This window comes from Mastigoproctus giganteus, chromosome 1 (assembly GCF_048544385.1).
Source record: "Mastigoproctus giganteus isolate SK-2022 chromosome 1, ASM4854438v1, whole genome shotgun sequence".
In the NCBI taxonomy this organism is placed as follows: domain Eukaryota; kingdom Metazoa; phylum Arthropoda; class Arachnida; order Uropygi; family Thelyphonidae; genus Mastigoproctus; species Mastigoproctus giganteus.
The window spans coordinates 44,045,791-44,067,185 of NC_143575.1; the positions used below are offsets into that span (position 1 = coordinate 44,045,791).

The window sequence follows — 21,395 nt, forward strand, 5'->3', positions numbered from 1 at the left end:
TTTTTTTTTTGGTTGATGCTGTATAAGCTTGCTTACTTGCATCATATGCTTCAACTAATGCTAATGATTTTCAGCATCAATTCTGTCCACTTCAGTACGAGAACCTAACAGATTCATTTATGAAAGAAAGAAAGAAATATAGTGAATCATATTTGGGATACCGGGTGTGCAGTAAAGAAAATAAATGGGAAAAATGTTCAATAAAGCTTGAAATATAACAAATTATCCCATCATGCTTGGAATGTTAACAATTTTTCATATTAATGCTGAGTGTGAGAGAATGTTCGGCCAGGTTTTAAAAACAGAATTGAGATCTCTTTCTAGTGAAGCTTTGAAAATGCTCCTGACTGCCAAGTCTAGAGACCTAGAAGTTGTCTGGGGAATTTCCAAAAATTTTGGATAAAACAGTGTTTTTGTCCATATCAGAGTTTTGCTCATAACAGTGACTGTACTGCCTACAGCAGAGCCATTGTTATGAACAAAGTCTTCAACAGTATCTGTTTCTCTCCTCTCTCCGAAAGCAGTCAAAATCATTTGATGTTTAATAGAATATCCGAACAGAAATCAACAGACACAAAACGTTAGGTAAGGTAGGTTTGAAATGCATGCTGTACTGGTAAACAATCCTATAGCTATATTTTAATATGTATTTTGCCAGCAAATTTAATTTTTCCTGCTTCCTCCGAAAAATTTTGTTTTTTACCTGTCTTTTGGGACACATTCCTATTTGGGGGGGGGGGGGGGGAACGAAAAAAAACCTGTGCCGCGCTTACAAATGCCTGATCACTAGCTTTTTTGAAGGTCAAAAGTTGGCAGCTATGCATTTTTATGGAAGAATGGCAGGCTAATATTGGACTTCCTTTTTTTTTCTCTCTTTCTTTTTTCTATTAATTTTATTTTATTCCAATCCTTATATAAAAGTGACATTAATTCTCTGATCAATGTCTTTCTCTATGATGTTGGGATAGAATGTATCACAGCATTCAGAAGCCACCCATAATTTTTTTATTTTTTTTATTTAGTATTGATCAAAAGTTAATGTCATTAATATTTATTTTTTAAAAATATGTATTGATACATATTTTTAAATTTATATTTTCATATTGGGGGAGGGGGAAACATGCTATGTGGCTATGGATAGAAATGGGAAAATGCTATGGATAGAAGCAAGATGTATCAATACATTATGCCATTTATTGTGTGAGGAGACCTTACTATCAACTTAAGATACTGAGGTCTTGCACAAGTTAGAATACACAGGAGTATAGTGTGCTCTGTCAGTTGTAACTGAAATGATTGTGAGTAGTGTATGCAGGAGTACTGCTAAGATGTTAAGAAGCTGGGTTTATTTTGCTGTGTATATTTCTTATCTAAAAATTTCATCAATTTATATATACCTCTCTGGTGAGTATTACCTCTTCAACATCAGTGCATCATGAATAGTCAACCCAATGGAATAAATGTATATGAGAAAAGAACTAAGCCTTTCAAAAACTTCCTAATTCTTTTCACAAAATTACATGGCCAATTATCTCAGTGATGTTCATTTCTATTTACAATCTGTTAACCCATTTACTTAAAACTGTTAACCCATTTACTTACTCTAAAATAGTCATAGTTATTGGTTGTCTCAATAACTACTCATATTTTTTGGCATGATCATTAGTTCTGTGAGTTTTTACTTTAATGGTGGTACTTGTGTGTATGTTCACTCTTGATAGCCTTTATCAGAGACTTCGTAATCTGAAATCACCAGTTTTCAATGTTGTTGGGCTAAGTCTTTTTCCCATTCTGTCAAATCACTGTTGCCTCTACTATTCTCCCTCCCTACTCTATAAACCACTCAGAACTTTTTGCCAGTCTTTCTTTGAAACTCTACATCTCTGGTTTATCTCTTAACTCCTAAATCCTCCTAATAGTGATGTTGTTCTCCTTGGTGATTTTAATGTTCATAATTCTAAATGACCTCAGTTTCCTTGTATAGTCAGTTGGCAGAGATGCTGTGGCTTTTACCATTACTAATGACCTAACACAACTTGTTAATTTAATTAGTAGAATACCAGACAGTCCTAATCGTGCACTAACACACTTGATCTTTTCTTCAACAACCCTTCAGAGTACACTGTTAAGACGTTGACTGCCAAGGCTTATTTGGGTAAATTGGTCTCTGATGCCAATTTTCAGTGCTGTGTGTAAATCTGCTGCAGTGACACAGACTTTGTCGTGTATGTTGTATTTAGTACTTTGTTACACGATTTTTTTTTTTTTTTTTTTTACAAAAAAAAAAAAAGAACCTAAAGCATGGATAAGAAGAGACCACTAACCAAAGAAGAGCTTGAGCTCTATGCTAATATGAGTGACTCAGAATTTGAAGAGCTTTTTGACGAGTCGTATGGTTCTGGTTCATAGATCGATTGGATCAAATGCTCTCGTACTCGTATTATTCAGCGCTAAGAAAAACCGTCAGATGCCTAAAAAATATTGCATTACATATATAGAAATATGTATGTATAAATCATCCTTTTCTGTCAAGTTATGGGTTTCTCTAAATTTCAGACATTTTATGGTGGAACCTGTAACTTGACGGAAAAGTTACATCAAATCTTTGATTGGAGAAAAAATTCTAAACGTTCCAAAGAAGATTAGGTCTGAATGTAGAATTCGTTATTTAGAATTTCAGTTGGCTATACCACTAACTGAAAAAAAAAAAAAAAAAAAAAAAAACACCCGACCCTTATCACGTATGTACAAGAAATAACAAATGCTGCGAAACATGCTATTATTGTTCAGTGTACCAAGAGAAGCTAGCTGCTTGTGTGAATAAAATATATTTTTTTGTGAATAAATTCTCTTTTCTGATGCTGTAGTTGATTTTTCATTCTTATCCCAGAAGCTCAGTATCCATCAGTTGCACGTATTTGCTACAAATATACTCATAGCTGCACCTGAAAGGCAAGTCATACCAGTCCGAGTTAACTCGTATGTGGTGTCCTGGGCCAGATCGCCAAATAGGAATTAACTCGTAGTCGGCAGAAACATGTTAATGTTAGTTGTCATCTGGGTGCTTCAGATAGCCTCAGCATTTGGTGAAGTTCTGTTTCATAGCAGATTTCTGTCCCACTGCCATTTTCAATTCTATGTTGTTTGGAATTACAGTAATGGGAAATAGATGATCTGCATGACTTTTTGACTCTTTTTCCTTGGTTGGACTACTGTTTTGAATCTTCTCCAAACTTTGAGAAATTTATTATTGTAAGGATAATCCTTTATCCTTCACATTGCCCTTCTCTCTAATCTTTATCTAAATGTGCTAAGGTTGTTCAAGATTAGAACTTAGCATATTCAATTTGCTTGTATGCAGATGTCTGTTTTTATTTTCTGACTACAGAATAGCTTTGAACAGTTGTAAACAAGTTATTAATAAATTCAAACTCAATATTGAAATCGCTGAGGATAGGAAACTTGCCTCTTGCCCAAATGGTAGTCATGCCTTCACTGGGCCAAAGTTATTGACTAATTTTTGTGCATCTGCCCTTCCACCTCTGCTACATCTTGATGGTTTTATTGCATACTTGTATAAAGATAAAACTGACTTCTTAATTTTCCTCAACCCTTTGTATCAGTGATTTGATAAATCTCCTAATATACTGAATGCATCTAATCCCATCCAGTGCCTCCCTTGGTCTGCTAAGAAAAGGACATAAGTAGATCCTTGAATAATCTTGATGACAAGAAGTCCCAGGTCCTAATGGCATTTCTTCACTTGTTCTCAAAACTTGTGCCCCAGAGATAACTGCTGTTTTGATTTTATTTTTCTGTTTGGAAATGCTTTCACCTAGTGAATTCCTAAAAGGGATGACAAATCTCTCCTTTACAATTATCATTCTACTGTATTTATCTCGTATTTAGACGAGTATTTAGACGTGCGGAAATTTGCCTTTAGCCAGCGGGTGGTTGGTTGGTGGAACAGACTGCCATCCCTTGTGGTGGAGGTTGATAGCCTAAATAAGTTTAAGGCTCAGCTGGACAGGTATTTTGAACGAACAGAGGGGTGAAGTGGAAGTGGGTTTTTTTTTTTTTTTTTTTTTGGCTGATGCTGCATAAGCTTGCTTTCTTGCATCAAATGCCTCTACTAATGCTATCTCAACCGTTTTCTAAGTAATAGATAAATCCAATAACTGAGAACTCTTTACATTATCTTGAAATCTTCCATTTGTTTAATGATCGTCAATATGGATTCTCTTGGTATGGATCCACTAGTGATAAAGGTGCATTATAGCCACGGCAGCTTATGCGCCATTAAACCCCCATAATAACAACAACAACTAGTGATAACCTTGGCTTATGTTACTTTTCTTTGGATGAATTTCAGGGAAAAGTTTGGAGAAACTCAAGCAGTTGTGCTTGGCAGTTTTGAGACTTTTGATCATGTTTGACATATTTGTTTTCTAAACAGATTTCCACCTTAAGCTTTCTTCTTAAGATTTACTCTCTAAGTTTTGGAATTGGGTAGTAACTTTTCTCTTAGTCTGCTCACTGTTGTGTATGGCTTGTGGCTCTCTGTTTTTAACTTCCCAACTAATGCTGGGATACCCCAAGTTTTTTTCCTTCCCACCTACTCTTTTCCTACGCTGTTAAAAACTAGAAATACTATCCATAATTTTGCTTAAGATTACATTCCATCTTCCAGTGTGACATACCTGAAGTAATTTTCCACTGTTTGTGGGAGGGGATAGCAGGAAGAAAAAGGGTATCTTTAGTCCTACTGAAATTCAGTTTTGTTTTATTTCTCCTAAAAACAATTGTGTTGCTCCCTTTCTCGTCTTCAATAGTATTCAGATTTCTACACAAGATTATTGGGGGTAACCTTGACTTCTAATCTCCCCTGACACAAGTGTATCTCAAATACTGTTTCCTTTTCATTGAATCAATTAGGGTTTCTTTTTTGCCCTTGGCATTTCTGCTCTTTTTTTTTTTTTTTTTTTTTTTTATTTTGTACAGCTACTAATTGTACAAATCACAAATCTGCTCTACCACTGAATATTTTATACACTTCTGGAGTGGTGTCCATCAAACCTCCCTTAAACTCTTACCAGAAGAGTATAGTTAGGATCAGCAGGTACGTTACATCCTCTGATGCTGAAATCTGATATTGTGGTACATTTTAGCATTAAGCAATTGGTTCCCTTTTTTTTTGTGACTGTACCTGCTGACAAAAAATCCTGGCTATGCCACTGGTCAGGTTGATTAATGACCCATTACTTAAACTCTCTTCACTTTCTTACTAAGCAGACATTGTTTCTGCTGTGCACCTTTTCTATAGATATCCCCACTAGCACCATTCTTCTGAATTAGCATCAATGATTCCTTCTCTTTCTTCCAAACTAGTCTGAGCTCATGCCGTGACTAGTCAACATTAATCCATGGTTCAACTTTTAATTACCACTCTAACTTCCCCTCTTTCTCATTTATCCCTTTTATTTCTGTTCTTTGGAACACCTGTCCTTCAAGTGTATTTTCTGAGAATTACAATGTATGGTGTTTGTGTATTTGAATGTAAATGTGGAAAATTTCACTTTGATCCTAAATTTAATGTCCAAAATATTTTCCATCTAGTAATAAAGCAGAAAAATTATAGTAATGCTGCAATAGGTAAAAATGGTATTAAATCTATGCATACTAAATTATCTAAGCATACTAAAAAATGGAATAATCATAAAAAAATAAGTATAAAACTAATTAAGACTAATTTCTGCCCTTTACACATTGATAAGCATTTTTACAGGGATCAACACCCATCATTGCATAAATAAAAAATAATTAGCAGAGCTGTATTAGTCAATTTTAAACTAATTGACTAAATGTAAGGATCAAAGTGCCTATAGAGTGACACTTATGTACAGTTTTCTTGATATAATTTTGGTGATATTTATGCCAAATAAATCATACATCAATAATTGATAATGTATATCAAAATATGCAAAATAGGTAAATTCAACTGATAATGTACTGAATTATGGTGGTCTTGTGGTATGCTGGACAGGCACTATAAGTGTATGTGAGAGTGACTTCCAGTACTGATTGACATTATGGCATCATGTGCTTATGTTACAGTGCCATCATTGGTCTGTATGTTAATTCAGAGGCAGTTGTGCTATTTGTTATCTTTGTTAGCATTACTTACTTTGCTGATAGAACAGGTTTCCCATGTCTCTTTGCTCATGACTGGGTTTGTCACTTTATTTTGCAAAGTCTTGGTTCAAATCCTTTCAGAGGACATAAGAATTCTTTAAACACCGAGTTATTCCAGCTTTTCAGTCTGTGCAACGTCAGATGCAAACAAACCTTCAAAGACACATTTGTACAGACATCTTATACAATAAGACTAAGAACTGGTGCATCAACAGATCATCTACTATGACCAAAGTAGCTGATGTGTCAGAAACAACCAACCAACCAACCAATGTCATTGTTTAATTGCAGCTGATATCCATACCAAGTTTGTGGTTGGTTGGCTGTCCCACTGTTACTGCTTTACTGCCTATTCAGGTCATTTCAGTGCACTCAATACGATTTAGTAATATTACATGAGATGTTATGTTTGTGTTTGTGTACATTTAATTTATATTGTCCTTTTCTAGAGAGGGTTAGACAAGAATCGCATGATTCTCGAAGTAGAGCTGACTCTCCTCAACATATAATGGATCATGGAGACACTGATTATCGTCTAGGAACAGCGTTACCAACTTCTTTGGCAGCAACTTCAGAAACCTCTACTGTTTTAACATCTCAGCCAACATCTACTGATAATAATCAGTTTGCTACAAAGTCATCAAAGAGATGTCGAGATTATGATGGTAAATAGCTTCTTGGAATAGATTGATAAAAATTAAACTGATTTTCTTTCTTAAATTCCCCATTTCGAAAAGAATGGGGAATTTATTCCTTTGGAATAAATTTGTGTTTGTGTCTGCAACATGATTCTGCACGAAAGGTAGGAAAACTATATACCAATTAATGAGCCGGTTGAGTTTATATTAAATTAATAATATGAAGCATTGATGCCAATCATGTGCTAGAATATCAAGTGACTTAAACATGGTTTTCATTTAGACATAAAAAAAAAACTAGTGTTATTCAGGTGCATAATATGAATTTAAACCATTAGAAAATAGGCTAGACTCTTAAAAACTTAACGCTTTTGAATTGCAGGTTTGAATTACAGCTAATTTTAATTATGCATAACATGTATAGTAACTATTTATTAAATATTTAAATAAGTTTAAGTGTCTTAAATCTCGTTGGAGGAAAAACTTAATGTTTCAGTAAGCATATTAAGGACCCTTGCAAATCAGTCCAGAGTTTATCTCAACTGTCCTTCATACCATATATGAGTGGTTCAGTAATTTTATTACTGATAACAGAGATGACATTTTAGATATTACTTTTTTAGGTGATGAAGGATAGTTTACTTTATCCAACTATTTTAATAACCAAAATATGTTAGCCTGCATATGATTAATGGAAAATGCACATGAATGTGAGACCACTGTTGTGGTCTCACATTCATGTGCATTTATACCATAGCCAATTGTGATCTAACAACTTGGCTAATGTATGCAGTGCACATATATGCATTACTTTATATTTTAGGTGAATTCAATTTTTATTTCTCAAATTAAATAAATTTTAAAAAATTTTACTTGTTAAATTAATTACTAATTAACTCATATTTATATAAAAGTAATAATTTCATTTCACTACACATATTGTGAAATGAATAGTTGCTCAACTTTTTGTAATACTTATTTCCTCCTGTATGTCTAATAAAAACGAATCGCAATTCATGTTTCATGGATTTTCTGTGATTAAAACAAATAATTAGCAATATGACTTGTAGTATGCAGTCAGCATTTCTGTATTTAATAACAATTGAAATATAATCTATTTTAGGTTTTTCTGTGATTTATATATTTTGTAAACTGAAAAAAAAATTACAAAAAGCAAGATAAAAAAATTACAAAAACCCTTCAAAAAGCAATAACATTCAATAGCACTGCATAAACTGAGAAAATTTCATTTCTACACATCCACCATATTGCCTCTGGTGAGCACATGGTAACAAACAATATCCAGTTCTTTAGTTGCAATATATAGTATATGGATAGTCTATGACAGTGCTACTCAAAGTGTGGTCCGCAGACCGGTCTGCGATGAATTGAAAATTGGTCGTGGACATTACCAGTCCCTGACGATTTGTCCGTTACCGGTCCACAATAGATTGGAAATAAAAGAAACTGGTCCTTCACCACAAATAATTTGAGAAGCATTAGTCTATGAGATATGTAAGTGGTGGAGTCTTTATAGTCTAATTTGAGATAGCTTGACAAATCATTTTGAAAGAGCTAAATATAAAATTTTGTGAAAACCCAACTGGGAGTAGAGTTGTGAGATTTGAAAGACAGTGAAAATAATAGGTGGCTTATGCATATGAGAATGTACCTAGAAATTTGTTTGTGAGGTGCCATATCACACAGATAACACTGGTCCACATGGTTTTTACTTACACTGAAATATCAGTTGTTTGTAGTCAGTTTTTATGTACAGATTTTGAAAATAATTCTTAAAATTTCACATCAGTTTCTATATATACAGGTTTTTGTGATTTACTACATATTTTTCTGCTTTTTTAATACATATATCTTACTACAATTTAGGGAATTAGGTATGACACTAATCTGTTGTATCTTCAGATAATGTTTTCATCTGCTCATAGATGGCAGGAATGTTGAGAAGGATTGATATGTTCAAAATTGTCTGTCTATCTGTCTGCCTCTCTCTATTTTAGTAATGGAAAGACAGTTGCAGTGTAAGTATATGTACAGTTTATCTGTGCAACTATTGCATATTTTGTTTGTGTTTTGTTTATTAGTACTGTATTGTAAAAATGTTTAAGCAAAAGAGCAAAGGAAGTGCTTAAATCACCCCAACAATTTTTGCTCTGTGTGGATGATTCAAAACAAAAACTCACAGGAAGAAAAGCTACAGTGCTAAATGTGCATATTCTTTGTACTTTGGTTGCAAGACTGATGATAGAACAAAACTTGGGCGCCACATATGTGCTGTGTTACCTGTTCAGCAAATCTGAGGATGTGGCTAACTGGTAAAATTAAAAATACGTCTTTTGCTGTTTCTATGGTGTGGAAAAAATAAATCATGCAACCACATTGATAGTTGCTATTTCTGCATGACAAAAATATGTGATGGCTATAAAAAGCAACTGCAGCATCAAATATCTTAACATATCTACATTATAGCTTGTTCCACTTAATGGAACAAGCTATAATGTAGTTTGTTGTGCCAATATATGTGCCAATGCCATACCCCCAAAGTCATATGATAAAAGAAGTAGTAACAAATATAGCAAGGTTATTGTGTTGCAGACATTGCTGGACCATCCATATCAACAGATTTGGATTACCTACCAGAAAATTATAATGTACCACACTTAATTAAGCAAGAAGAGTTGAATGATTTAGTTTGTGATTGAAACTTATCTAAAAAGAAAACAGAACTCCTTGGTTACACCAATGGAAGTTACTGCAAGCCGGAACTAAAATTACTGTACAGTAAACCCCCGCTATTCGCTGTATCTGTATTCGCGATCGCCGATTTAATATAAAATGAAACCTAAAAAAAATGTGAATTTTAAAGCTCCATGAATATTTTCCGCCATAAAAAACATGGGCGTGGCTAAAATTATCTTTCCCGGTCAAAACAGCGCTCAGTGGGTGGGGGGAGAGGGGTGACAAAATCGCGAGTGTGGATGTTTCTCGCTAATCCTTGTTCAGTATGTGTTATGCGTTTGTCATGGAAGGTTTCATCGTTTGCTTTTAATTTATATGTTTATAAATTGAATAAATTTATCAATTTATAAATTGATATGCTTACAAAAATGATAAATCTACCGTTTTGCAGTGTAAAACAGACTTTTTCGAGTGTGTTAACGGAAGAAAGTGACTTTATTGTGGACAAGTTCTTTCTAACCCATACAAAAATATGGCTATGAATAAAAAGTTTGTTATTTGATTTTTAGGAGCATAAAAAACATGGGCGTGGCTAAAATTATCTTTCCCGGTCAAAACAGCCCTCAGTGGGTGGGGGGAGAGGGGTGACAAAATCGCGAGTGTGGATGTTTCTCGCTAATCCTTGTTCAGTATGTGTTATGCGTTTGTCATGGAAGGTTTCGTCGTTTCCTTTTAATTTATATGTTTATAAATTGAATAAATTTATCAATTTATAAATTGATATGCTTACAAAAATGATAAATCTGCCGTTTTGCAGTGTAAAACAGACTTTTTCGAGTGTGTTAACGGAAGAAAGTGACTTTATTGTGGACAAGTTCTTTCTAACCCCTACAAAAATATGGCTATGAATAAAAAGTTTGTTATTTGATTTTTAGGAGCATTAGCAACTAAGGCCATATTGTTCCGGGATATGCGGTGGTCATTCCTTGACCTTTCCGCATCCTCCATATTTGGTGGTGACTGGCTCGAACCCTGGTCTAATCAAGAAGCGTGTGCTACGCACTGCTGCTCCTTCCCACCTGGCTACGGATGCGCCTTGAATAAAAAGAGAAACGTGAAAATATCAAAGAAGGTGATGACATTAGCGAATAAAATTGAGTTATTAGACAAAATTTCTAATGGTGAAAGTGTCTCCTCGGTGGCAAAACATTATAAAATCAACGAGTCAACGGTACGATCAATCAAAAAATCAGAAGAAAAAATCTGCCGTAGTGTCCGTGAAAACGCGCTAATTGTTTCAAAAATTTGCTCTGTAACTCGTGTTGTTAAATTAGAAAAAATGGAAAAGGCTTTAAATCTGTGGATGGAAGACCGAACTCAAAATAAAATTCCATTAAGTTCACTCATCATTCGTGAAAAGGCAAAACTCCTTTATCAACTTTAGCGAAACTGGTGATAGCACTGGCGGGATAAGTTTTTTAGCTAGCAAAGGTGCTGGTTTGAAAGATTTGTTTGAAATTTCTAATAAATATTACATTTAATATTAAAGTGTTTCTTATTTTCATTTCGATGCCATATGCTTGCATTTCACTATGTACTGTCTATGTACATAATGATATTATGAAGGTACCTATAATACATACATAGACAAAATTTTAGACTAGTTTTTCTTATATATTTCATACTTTGGAACGGAACCCCTTTATTACTATGGGAGCCATAACTCAGTATTCGCAGCATTTCTCAGAAACGTAACCCCCGCGAATAGCGGGGGTTTACTGTATATTGAAAGCATCACAGAGTGTTTTCATAATATTTCATGGCACACTATTGTCATAGTTGCCGATGCGCCCAATAAATCCCGAAACAATCATAATATTTCATTATGGAAGATGGTATGTGTTTCTGTAAAGATAGTAGTGGTCTTCTGAATGAATGGAGAATTGAACATAATTCTCATGGATGACATATTTATTGTTACCTCAAAATTAAGTTTAAAATCAGTTTTGCTGCTCAGTGGAAATGCATTTCCATCAATTCCTCTACTTCATGCTGTTGGCTTGAAAGAAACATGAAAGTATGTTCCAAGATACTGAGTACAAAGTAACATGACTTTGCTTGGAATTTCTGTGGTGAGCTTAATGTGATTTGATTACTCACTGGTCTACAGAGTGGTTTCACAAAGGACTGTTGTTTTTTGTGTTTGTGGGACAGTTGTGCAACAGAAAAATATATTATGCAGCAATGGGAAAAGGAGGAGGAATTTTTACAGGGAGAAGTAACATAAAATGTGTTACACTAGTTGAACCAAAAAAGGTTATTCCACCTTGGCATACAAAGTTTGGATTAATGAACAATTTTGTTAAAGTTCTGGGTAGAGAAAGAAGTAGATTCTGCTACTTAAGGGAAGTGTTTCCCAATTTAACAGATGCAAAACTGAAAGAAGGGATTTTCGTTGGGGTTATAAAGAAACTCCTCAAAGATGACATTTGAAACAAAGCTACAGGATACTGAACTAGCAGCTTGACAGTAGTTTAAAGGAATCATGCAAAGATTTCTTGGAAGAAGAAAAGAAGATAATTATGAATCTGTGGTATAAAATTTACTGCATTGTTATAGGAATGTGACTGCCAAATGTCTTTGAAGTTTATTTTATTCATTTCCATTGTCCCCCCCCCCCCCCAAATTTGGGAGATGTAAGTAATGAGCAAGGGAAAGGTTTTAAAAGTGCTACCAAGGTCTTAGGGACATTACTGCTGTTTTCTTAACAGGAAAAGCAAATTGGGCTGTAAGAAAAATTGAGTGTCAAAGATTTCTGAGGGAATAGAATGTATGTAGTACATTATTGAAATGTACTACATACATTATTATGTTTGATGAAAGTATTTTCAGCTAGCAGTGAGGCATATGGTATGTACCAAATAAAAAATTGCTTCCAAGTGATGTAAATATGAATTTTAATATTTCTCCAATATATTTTTGACTTTTGATCTGTGTCCCTAGTTTTATTGGAATGTGTGTGGTATGCTCATAAATTCAGATTTCAGTTTTAGTTGTTCTGTGTATGCCTGCGCACCAGTACACTTAATAATATTCTAGGCACTTAGGAAGTTGAGAACAGTGTGTGTGGTTTTTTTTTTTTTTTAAATGAACATGGGTAAGAAAAATTACTTCTAGAGGGATGTAGATGTTGAATACTAATTTATTTTTAGTTTTGATTTCAAATCTTACCATGTCATTGTTTCAGCTTGAGTAATGTATCTAGTGGATGATGTAATTTAGATTACATTTTTGGTTGATATTGTTCAGCTGACTGTTGTTTCACTGTTGTTAGTGGGCTTTATATTTTTCCATCTGGTCATGTAAGTGGAATTCTTAACAGCAGTCACTAATGGGCTGCTGATAGACACGAAATTATTGAAAAACTTATTATAAGGCTTATTTTCAAGTTTTTATTTTTAGAGTTTTATTAAACTTTCATTTTAAAACTTTTAAAAATATATTTTTGCCATATATGCTTAAAACACATTCCATAGGATATCCCTGTGTGCATTTATACTTATGAAAATATCTCCTAGCTGTTGTGATGATTTTTAATCCTGGCTTAATGTTAATTTATAAAAAAAATAATTAATATGATAATTAAGAACTTATATATTATTTTTTATATCCACTATGATGTCAAGATAATGAATATATTAAAAAGTGCCCAATTTCAAATAATTTATTGCTTGAAATATATTAAGAAGTGTCCAGTTTCAAATAATTTATTGCTTTTATTCCAAACATTTCTGTGGTGTCATAGAGGACTCACATGGGGATGGTATGACATTTAGGTATGTGCTAGCTAGTGGGTTAAAATGAGTAATGCTCATTTTTAGGATATCATATGTATTTTCATATAATATATCAAATTGTGATTGTTCATTAAATTACGAAAATTTTAATATATATTTCAAATGGGGAGGTGATAGAGATGTAATTTTGGTAGTTTTGTCCAGAGGTACAAACATTTTTTTATTTTATTTTTTTGTTGAATATTTACAAAAAAACCCCATTATTTTTTATTTATTTATATATATATTTTTTGTAAATAGCCCCATATTTTTTTAAAGAAACAAATGCAGAAATCTATTGTGATTCCATTCAAACCTCTTCATTGAATAATTGAATGAAGATGAAATTAACAGTGCATTTCCAACAAGACAGTGCCACTCTGTGTATATATACTACTGATGTCTCCATGCTGCTAGTCTGGAAACAATCTCATTTTGAAGAACATTTAGTTCCTTGTTTCCCAAATCTTGTACCTCTAAGTTTTTTATATGATAAGTAATGAAAAAACTTCTCATATAAAAAGCCCAGTAATGAAGTAAGTGGTAATCAATGGACACTGCTCTTCGGGGACAAATGTTATTAGTAGAGTTCCCCAGGGTTCGGTGCTGGGCCCATTGTTGTTTTGTATATTCATCAATGATATTGATGAAGATATTAATATTAGGATTAATGTCCAAGTTTGCAGATGATACAAAAGTTGGCCGTGTTGTTAACGACAGCACTGTATGCTACTCCAACTGGATCTAGACAAGTTGGGCAAATGGGCTGAGAAGGGTTGTTAACGACAGTACAGATAGTATGCTACTCCAACTGAAATTTAACATAGACAAATGCAAAGTACTGCATATGGGTAGCAATAACCCAAGAGAAACATACCAACTGTGTGGTACTATACTCAGGGAAGTGGAAAGTGAAAAAGACCTGGGGGTAATTGTGCAGTCAAATATGAAGTTTGCTGAGCAGTGCAGACAGGCAGCCAGGCAGGTCATGGAGTCTTGTCAATGATATATAGGAATTTTGCTAGCAGGGATAGGGAGTTGATTATCCTGTTGTACAAGGCAGTGGTCAGGCCACACTTAGAGTACTGTGTACAGGTCTGGAGGCCTCATTTCAGGAAGGATGTAGAGTTGCTAGAACGAGTACAAAGAAGGGCAGCAAGATTGGTGAGGGGAACAAAGGGGTGCTTTTATCAAGAAAGGTATAAGTTTAGCAAATTTCAGCACCTGGAGAGTAAGTAGGCACCTGAAAGGTGAGCTGATTGGGGTGTATAAGGCCTTGAATGGGTTGAGCGAGCTGAATGTTGATGGGATCCTTCTTTTGCTCATATTAAGAACCTGATGGGGTATAGATTCAAATTGAGGAAAGACAGTCATAGAATAGATGTGCGAAAATTTGCCTTTAGCCAGTGGGTGGTTGATTAGTGGAACAGACTTCCATTTTTTGTTGTGGAAGTTGATAGCCTAAATAAATTTAAGGCTGAGCTGGACAGGCATTTGGAACGAATGGAGGAGTGAAATGGGAGGATTTTTTTTTTTTTTTTTTTTTGGCTGATGCCGCATAAGCTTGCTTTCTTGCATCGTATGCCTCTACTAATGCTAAAACCGTTTGCAAAAATAATCCCTACAACCTTCAAGAGTTAGATTATATCTATCGTATGATTACAAATATATGTTAGACTTAATTTGTGCATGTTTCAAACAAGCAAAGGTATTTTCATGCACACTGATACCATTTTGAATTCGTTTTGTGAAGTTTTGTGCAAGAAATATTTTTTCTAATTTTTTTTTTCTCGTGTTAAATTTTAAATGAAAGTTTTCAGGAGTATGCATCTCATCATTTATTGAGGTGCACTATGACTTTACAGACAAATAACCTGAAATAAAAACACTTCACCTGTTTAGAGTTTAGAATCTAACAATTGTACATTTTGCAGATTTTTTTTCTTCTGTGTTTCTTCATTGACTACAAAATTAAGAATAAGATGGTTTGCCTGTTGATTTTTGGTTTTCAGATAGCTTAATTTTTTATCTTAATTTTACTTCAAATTTTTTATTTAATTTAATCTAAATATTTTAATCTTAAATTAATTCACCCAAAATTGTTAACAAAATTAATAACATTATTAATAATTAATATTAAAGTAATCACTTACCTGCAATTGCACTGTAATAAAAGATCAAAGTACCGAACATAAACTATTTCTCATTTGTGGCTACAGCAACTCTACTAGCAAATGGAGAACTTCATATCAGACTCTCTGGTTACTCAAGTCCTTTTTGTTATCAACTGTCTTGAATTACTGCTACCTGCATAGCTGCTTGAGGCATATCACTGCAAAATACAAGGTTTTTTGCAGTGTTATGCCTCAAGATCTACATAGCAATTTTACAGTGTTATACAACAACTGCCATTTTCAGTCTGTCTAGTTAATATATCTATGCCTTGTTGATGTAGCATATTCTGATTACTGTTTTTTAATCACCATGTACATTTTTGTATTGTCTTTAAACTTAGATATAAACTTGAAATGATCAATATCATTAGTGAATATTAGAAATAGTAAGGTGCCCCAACATTGAAACTTATGTGATCCATTCATAACATTGTTCCAGGAAGATCTGTGGCCATTTGTAACTACTGTCTCCTTCCACTGACTCAAAGACCACTAATACCAAAAGCCTGTGATATGTTTTGAAAAGTGCACAGCAAAAAACTAAATTAATTTGCGGAAGGGAAAGGTGAAATTGGTGAAGGCGTAAATTTAGAAATCAAAAATATATTAAGCAAGCAAGTGGTATTGAAACGGGAAGAAAAACAAGGTGAGGGAAAGAAAAAAAAGTAGTAAAATCAAAATAGGCAAAAATAGAAAAGTAGGAAAGTAAGAATATCCGAATCACCCTCGTATTTCACTAATAGCTCAACGGACAGAAATAAAAAAATAATAGAAAGCAGAAAGATAAAAAGCAAAGAAAAGAGTTTAAAGGATACTAGCCAAGCTAGGTATATAAATACCCAACCTCTTAGAGAGGGCCTTGGCTAAGAGCATTAGTATAAGAAGAAACTAATACCACAAACCTCAGATATGTTTTGGAATATCGAAAAAAGATATATACTGCCAAAAATAAAAATATAAGAAGAAAATAAAATAAATATGCATGAATTCAGTAAAGTAGAAATGATGATAAATACCTGGTATTCATTAAATTAATTCCTATGTCATCAAGATAGGCATGGCGCCTCCGTAGCCAGGTGGGAAGGAGCAGCAGTGCGTAGCACACGCTTCTTGATTAGACTGGGGTTCGAGCCCGTTACCACCAAATACGGAGGATGCGGAAAGGTCAGGGAATGACCACCGCATATCCCGGAGCAATATGGCCTTAGTTGCTAATGCTCCTAAAAACCAAAAAAAATATAAATAAATAAAATAAAATAAAAAAAATAAGATAGGCATAAATAAGAAATAAACGGTAGCAAAGAGCTATGACAACTATGGAGTTGCCCAGAGAAGAAAACAGTATAAAAAGTAAAATGCGGACTGCATAGAAAGTTATGTAAAAGAAGGAAGAACTAGTGCCCTCTATAGCTATTATTAGTATAATATGGAAATGAGCTAATCATTAGCATTAGTAGAGGCATACGATGGAAGAAAGGAAGTTTATGCGACATCAGCTAACCCCCCCCCCCCTCCCATTTCACCCTCCATTCGTTCCAAATGCCTGTCCAGCTCAGCCTTAAATTTATTTAGGCTATCAACTTCCACAACAAAAGATGGAAGTCTGTTCCACCAATCAACTACCTGCTGGCTAAAGGCAAATTTCCACACATCTATTCTACAACTGTCTTTCCTCAATTTGAATCTGTCCCCCCCCTCAGGTTCTTAATCTGAGGGGGGGGGGATAGATTCATTTTAGTTTGTTAGCAGGTTCATCAACAGTCGAACCGTTGATGTCAAGTGTACCAATCTGATTCATCCCTTTCCTTCTCGAGTTTACATAAAGAAGTCTTCACTGTTTTTCTTTGCATTTGTTGTCAACGATTTCTTGTCATCTGCCTTTGCTTTGCTAACATCCTTTGTTACTTGATTACAGACTATCTTATATCTACCATAGTCATCTGTATCTCCTGATAATTTATATGCATCCCATGCATTTTACTTCTCTGCTGTGAGTCTTATTATGACATCCATTTAGGCCTAAACCTTGAACAGTATTTCTTAGTTGGTATGAAAAGCCTAGTAGCTTCCAAGATTATTCCTTGAATGCTCCCCATTTAGAATTTGCTGTCGGTAACATCATCAGTTGGTCCCACTTTATACAATTTAAAAAATCTCTGAGACCACTGTAGTCACCTTTATGAAAGCAAAAACCCTTCCATTTACCCCTGATGGTAGTTACATCTTTAATTAAATCCCACATCAGTACACTGTGATCACTGCCACCTAGTGGACCCTTTTATCTGCAGATTGTTAATGCATGAAGAATCACTTCTGATAATCAGATCAAGAGCATTACTCGCTCTGGTTGCCTCTTGACGATGCTGCTGTAGAAAACAATAATCGAATGAGTCCACAAAAGTCTTGCTAGTGTGTTGAGTGCCCAACCCACAAATTCCAGTCAATCTCTGGGAAATTAAAATCCCCCATTATAAGATACTCTGATTTACTGGCCCACTCTATTTCTCTGCACAATTGCTCATTATACTCATCAGATTCATTTGACCTATAACACACATCTACTCATTTTTCCTTTCTCAACTTGAGGCTTTTGTCCTAAAATGCAACATAATTCAAATTACTACACACCATTAGGCATCTCTCATATTGTGGAGTTATGCTTTGCAACTGCCTTGCCATCATTGCAATACCAGGGTGTCTGCTCACCCAGAGCTCCGAAACAGTACCGTCTAGATGGTGGCATCCGCTGGGAATAAGTAACAATAGTCTTCTCTTATGGTGAAGAGTTACTTATTCGAGGTAGTGCAATATCATGGCAACCCATTGGGCAGGTATTCACAATACGAGATATACATAATCTTATAACTATTTAATAGTTAGCGCGAGCAGTTCTGATGCATTTGCACTAACTTGTAAGCATGTTAACTCACTATGCAACTTGAGGCTTTTGCCCTAAAATGCAATGTAATTTAATATCTCTTTAACAATTAGCTATCTGCTGCTTTGATATTCTTTAAATTGCAGCCACTTCTGTTTTATATCTTTAGATAGTCTTGTTCGTTACACATCCTGCCCTACCTCTACCTACTTTTTCGTCATAAATTTAGCATGCATTTTTTCTTATTTCTGTTATCTTTTTCCTCTTGGATTTTGGCATATGTGTAACTTACTCTTCAGCTTCACATTTATACATATATATATACATCTGCATCCTTTGCTGCTGCTTTGCATGCTCTGATGCATTTGTTATATTCAATTTATTTTTATTTTTCCGCTTTCTATCCTGGTTTTGATTCACTGGTATTATATTTTATATCAATTTAAGAATTAGCTATCTGCTGCTTTGCTCGTTGCTATTCTTTAAATTACAGCACGATGCTATTCTTTAAATTACAGCTACTTTTGTTTTATATTTTTAGATAGTCTTGTTTGTTACACATCCTACCATACTCCTACATGCTTTTAGTTTTAAATTTAGCATGGATTTTCCCACATTTCTGCTATCTTCTTCTTCTTGGCTTTTACAACAGGCTTCGTTTCACATTTACAACAGGCCCTCATTATAACGCGGTTCGCTTTATGCTGATTCACTATAAAGCTGTTCTTATATTATAACCCGTATCTGACTATAATGCTGTCACAAAACACTAAACATTCTTTTACAGATTGCATTTTTGGCATATTTAACGAAATTGTTTCATTTGATGGAGTCAATAGCTTGAAAATGAATAGCAAAACAGCATTAAAACGTTTCCATGCCCACTCGAGAAATTTTCCCACGCTCAGTGAAAATTTTTTCGCACGCTAGTTTAATTGCAGTTGAGTGACTTGTTACTTAGTTCCGAGATCAACATTTTAAAAAATTATCAAGTATATTGCTTGTAATATTTGCGTTATATGCATTTATCCGAAGTCTAGTCATCACTCAGTACAGTATTAGACATCGTGCAGTTAACGGACAGTTAACTCGAACATTGTATCATAATTAATGCAACCAACACAGTTACATTTTTGAAGAGTTAATAATGGCGGATAAGAATGAAAAAGCAGCAATGTCTGGATGCAGTACAAAGACTATAAATATAAGAAAAAGACTGAATTTTAAAATTAAATTAGATGTTTGAAAGCGAATCGGTTCTGGTCAACGACAAGCGGATGTGTGCCATAATTTAGGACTGGCAAGTTTAACTGTAAGAACAATTATAAAAAATAAAGAATTAATTTTAGCAGTGGGAAAGACAGCTGTTCCACTGAAAGCAACTAGGGCTAGGCTGGCTATTAGAATTTAAATGGAGAGACTAACTTTTTTTTTTTTCCATGAAAACCCCAAACACGAAAGGTATCAAAACCTATAGTACTTAGTACCGTGCATGGGTTGAAGGAGAAGTATGGGGGGGAGAGGGATGCCGGAAACTTTGCTCTAGAGACTAAACATGGGTTTCACCACTTCAAGCCTCCAATAAGCAAAGTGCCGACCGGGTTAGCCGAGTGGGTAAAGTACCTGCCCGGCAACCCAAAGGTCGTGGGTTCGATTCCCACCTCGGGCTTGGATCAAAGTACTGCAAAAACCTTGGGAGGTGCAATATGGCCACAGAAGCCGATGCGCCAACAACTATAAAATCAATCAATCAATCAATCAATAAGCAAAGTGGTGGTATTTCACCGGTTGATGAAAGTCATCTACCAGTGATGAAAGTCATCTACCAGTTATAGTCTCCTATAACTAATTTTATTGAAGATAATATCCAATGCAGAATTCAGTTAAGTTAAATATTATTAAAAAAAAAAAAAAAAGAAGAGAGAGAGAGATTAGCCTATATGATGATCTGAAGAAAACTCACTTAAAAAAAAAAAGTGAAACCATTTAAAACTAGTAAGGGCTGGTTGAATAGATTTAAAATCCAGGGAGAAGCCGCAAGTGCAGATCAAGGAGCCGAAACTTTCAAAAAAGAACTTGTTAAAATTATTGATGAGGGGTATTACGTGTTATAATTTTCAACAAGTTTTTAATATAGATGAAGCATGACTTTTTTTGGAAACGAATGCCTAAAATAAGTTTCATATTGAAATAAGAAAAAAAACATGCCAGGTTTCAAAGTGGCGAAGAATTGGTTGACTTTATTGTTGGGTGGTAATGCTTCCTGGTAAACTAAAATCCCTTTTAGTTTACCAGGAAGAGGGCCAAAGTACAACCCAAAATCGACACATTTTTCATGATTAAATTCATCAATTGAATTAAATCAATTTAGATCAATTAAATTCATGATTTTAATTGGAATTTTAAGTTTAATTTTGATACGTAAGTAGTTACCACATAATTATATACGTATGTAATGCAGAATATTTTTTACGTACAAATATTTGAATATTAAATATTTTGACCGACATTTGTGCATCTTTTCACTACCGTTTATTATTTATTAGGAAATATCCTATGGCACCGACCGCAACTCACAAGTACATATGTTACCTTATGGGAATGCGACGCTCACTCAGCGCTTTGTTTTTCCTGAACGAATTATCAGCGTTAAGCGGGAGTCACCTGTATATGTATTTATACATCTGCATCCTATGTTGCTGCTTTGCATGCTCTGGTGCATTTGTCATATCCAACCTAGCTTTATTTTTCCACCATTTCTCCTGGTTTTAACCCACTGTTATTATATTTTATATCAATTTGGGAATTAGCTATCTGCTGCTTTGCACGATGCTATTCTTTAAAGTTCAACCACTTCTGTTCTACCACCTACCTAAACATTATTGCTGAGCAGGTACACCCTTTCATGGCAACAGTCTTCCCCTCTGGCAGTGCAGTCTTTCAGCAGGATAATGCGCCATGCCACACCGCCCAGATTGTT

General features: G+C 34.5%; 1 protein-coding gene across 2 annotated transcripts in view; it reads left to right on the forward strand.

Annotated features, from left to right (window-relative positions):
* The window catches only part of swm (Zinc finger protein swm), a 370,487-nt gene that overhangs the window by 109,925 nt on the left and 239,167 nt on the right, over positions 1–21,395 (forward strand). Inside the window, exon 6 of one of the 2 annotated variants that reach the window (XM_090372445.1) lies at positions 6,642–6,857. The exons of the other annotated variant lie outside the window; for it this stretch is intronic. Coding sequence (XP_090228571.1) covers positions 6,642–6,857 — 216 coding nt within the window. The remainder of the gene's footprint in view (positions 1–6,641; positions 6,858–21,395) is intronic. 2 annotated transcript variants of the gene reach the window in all.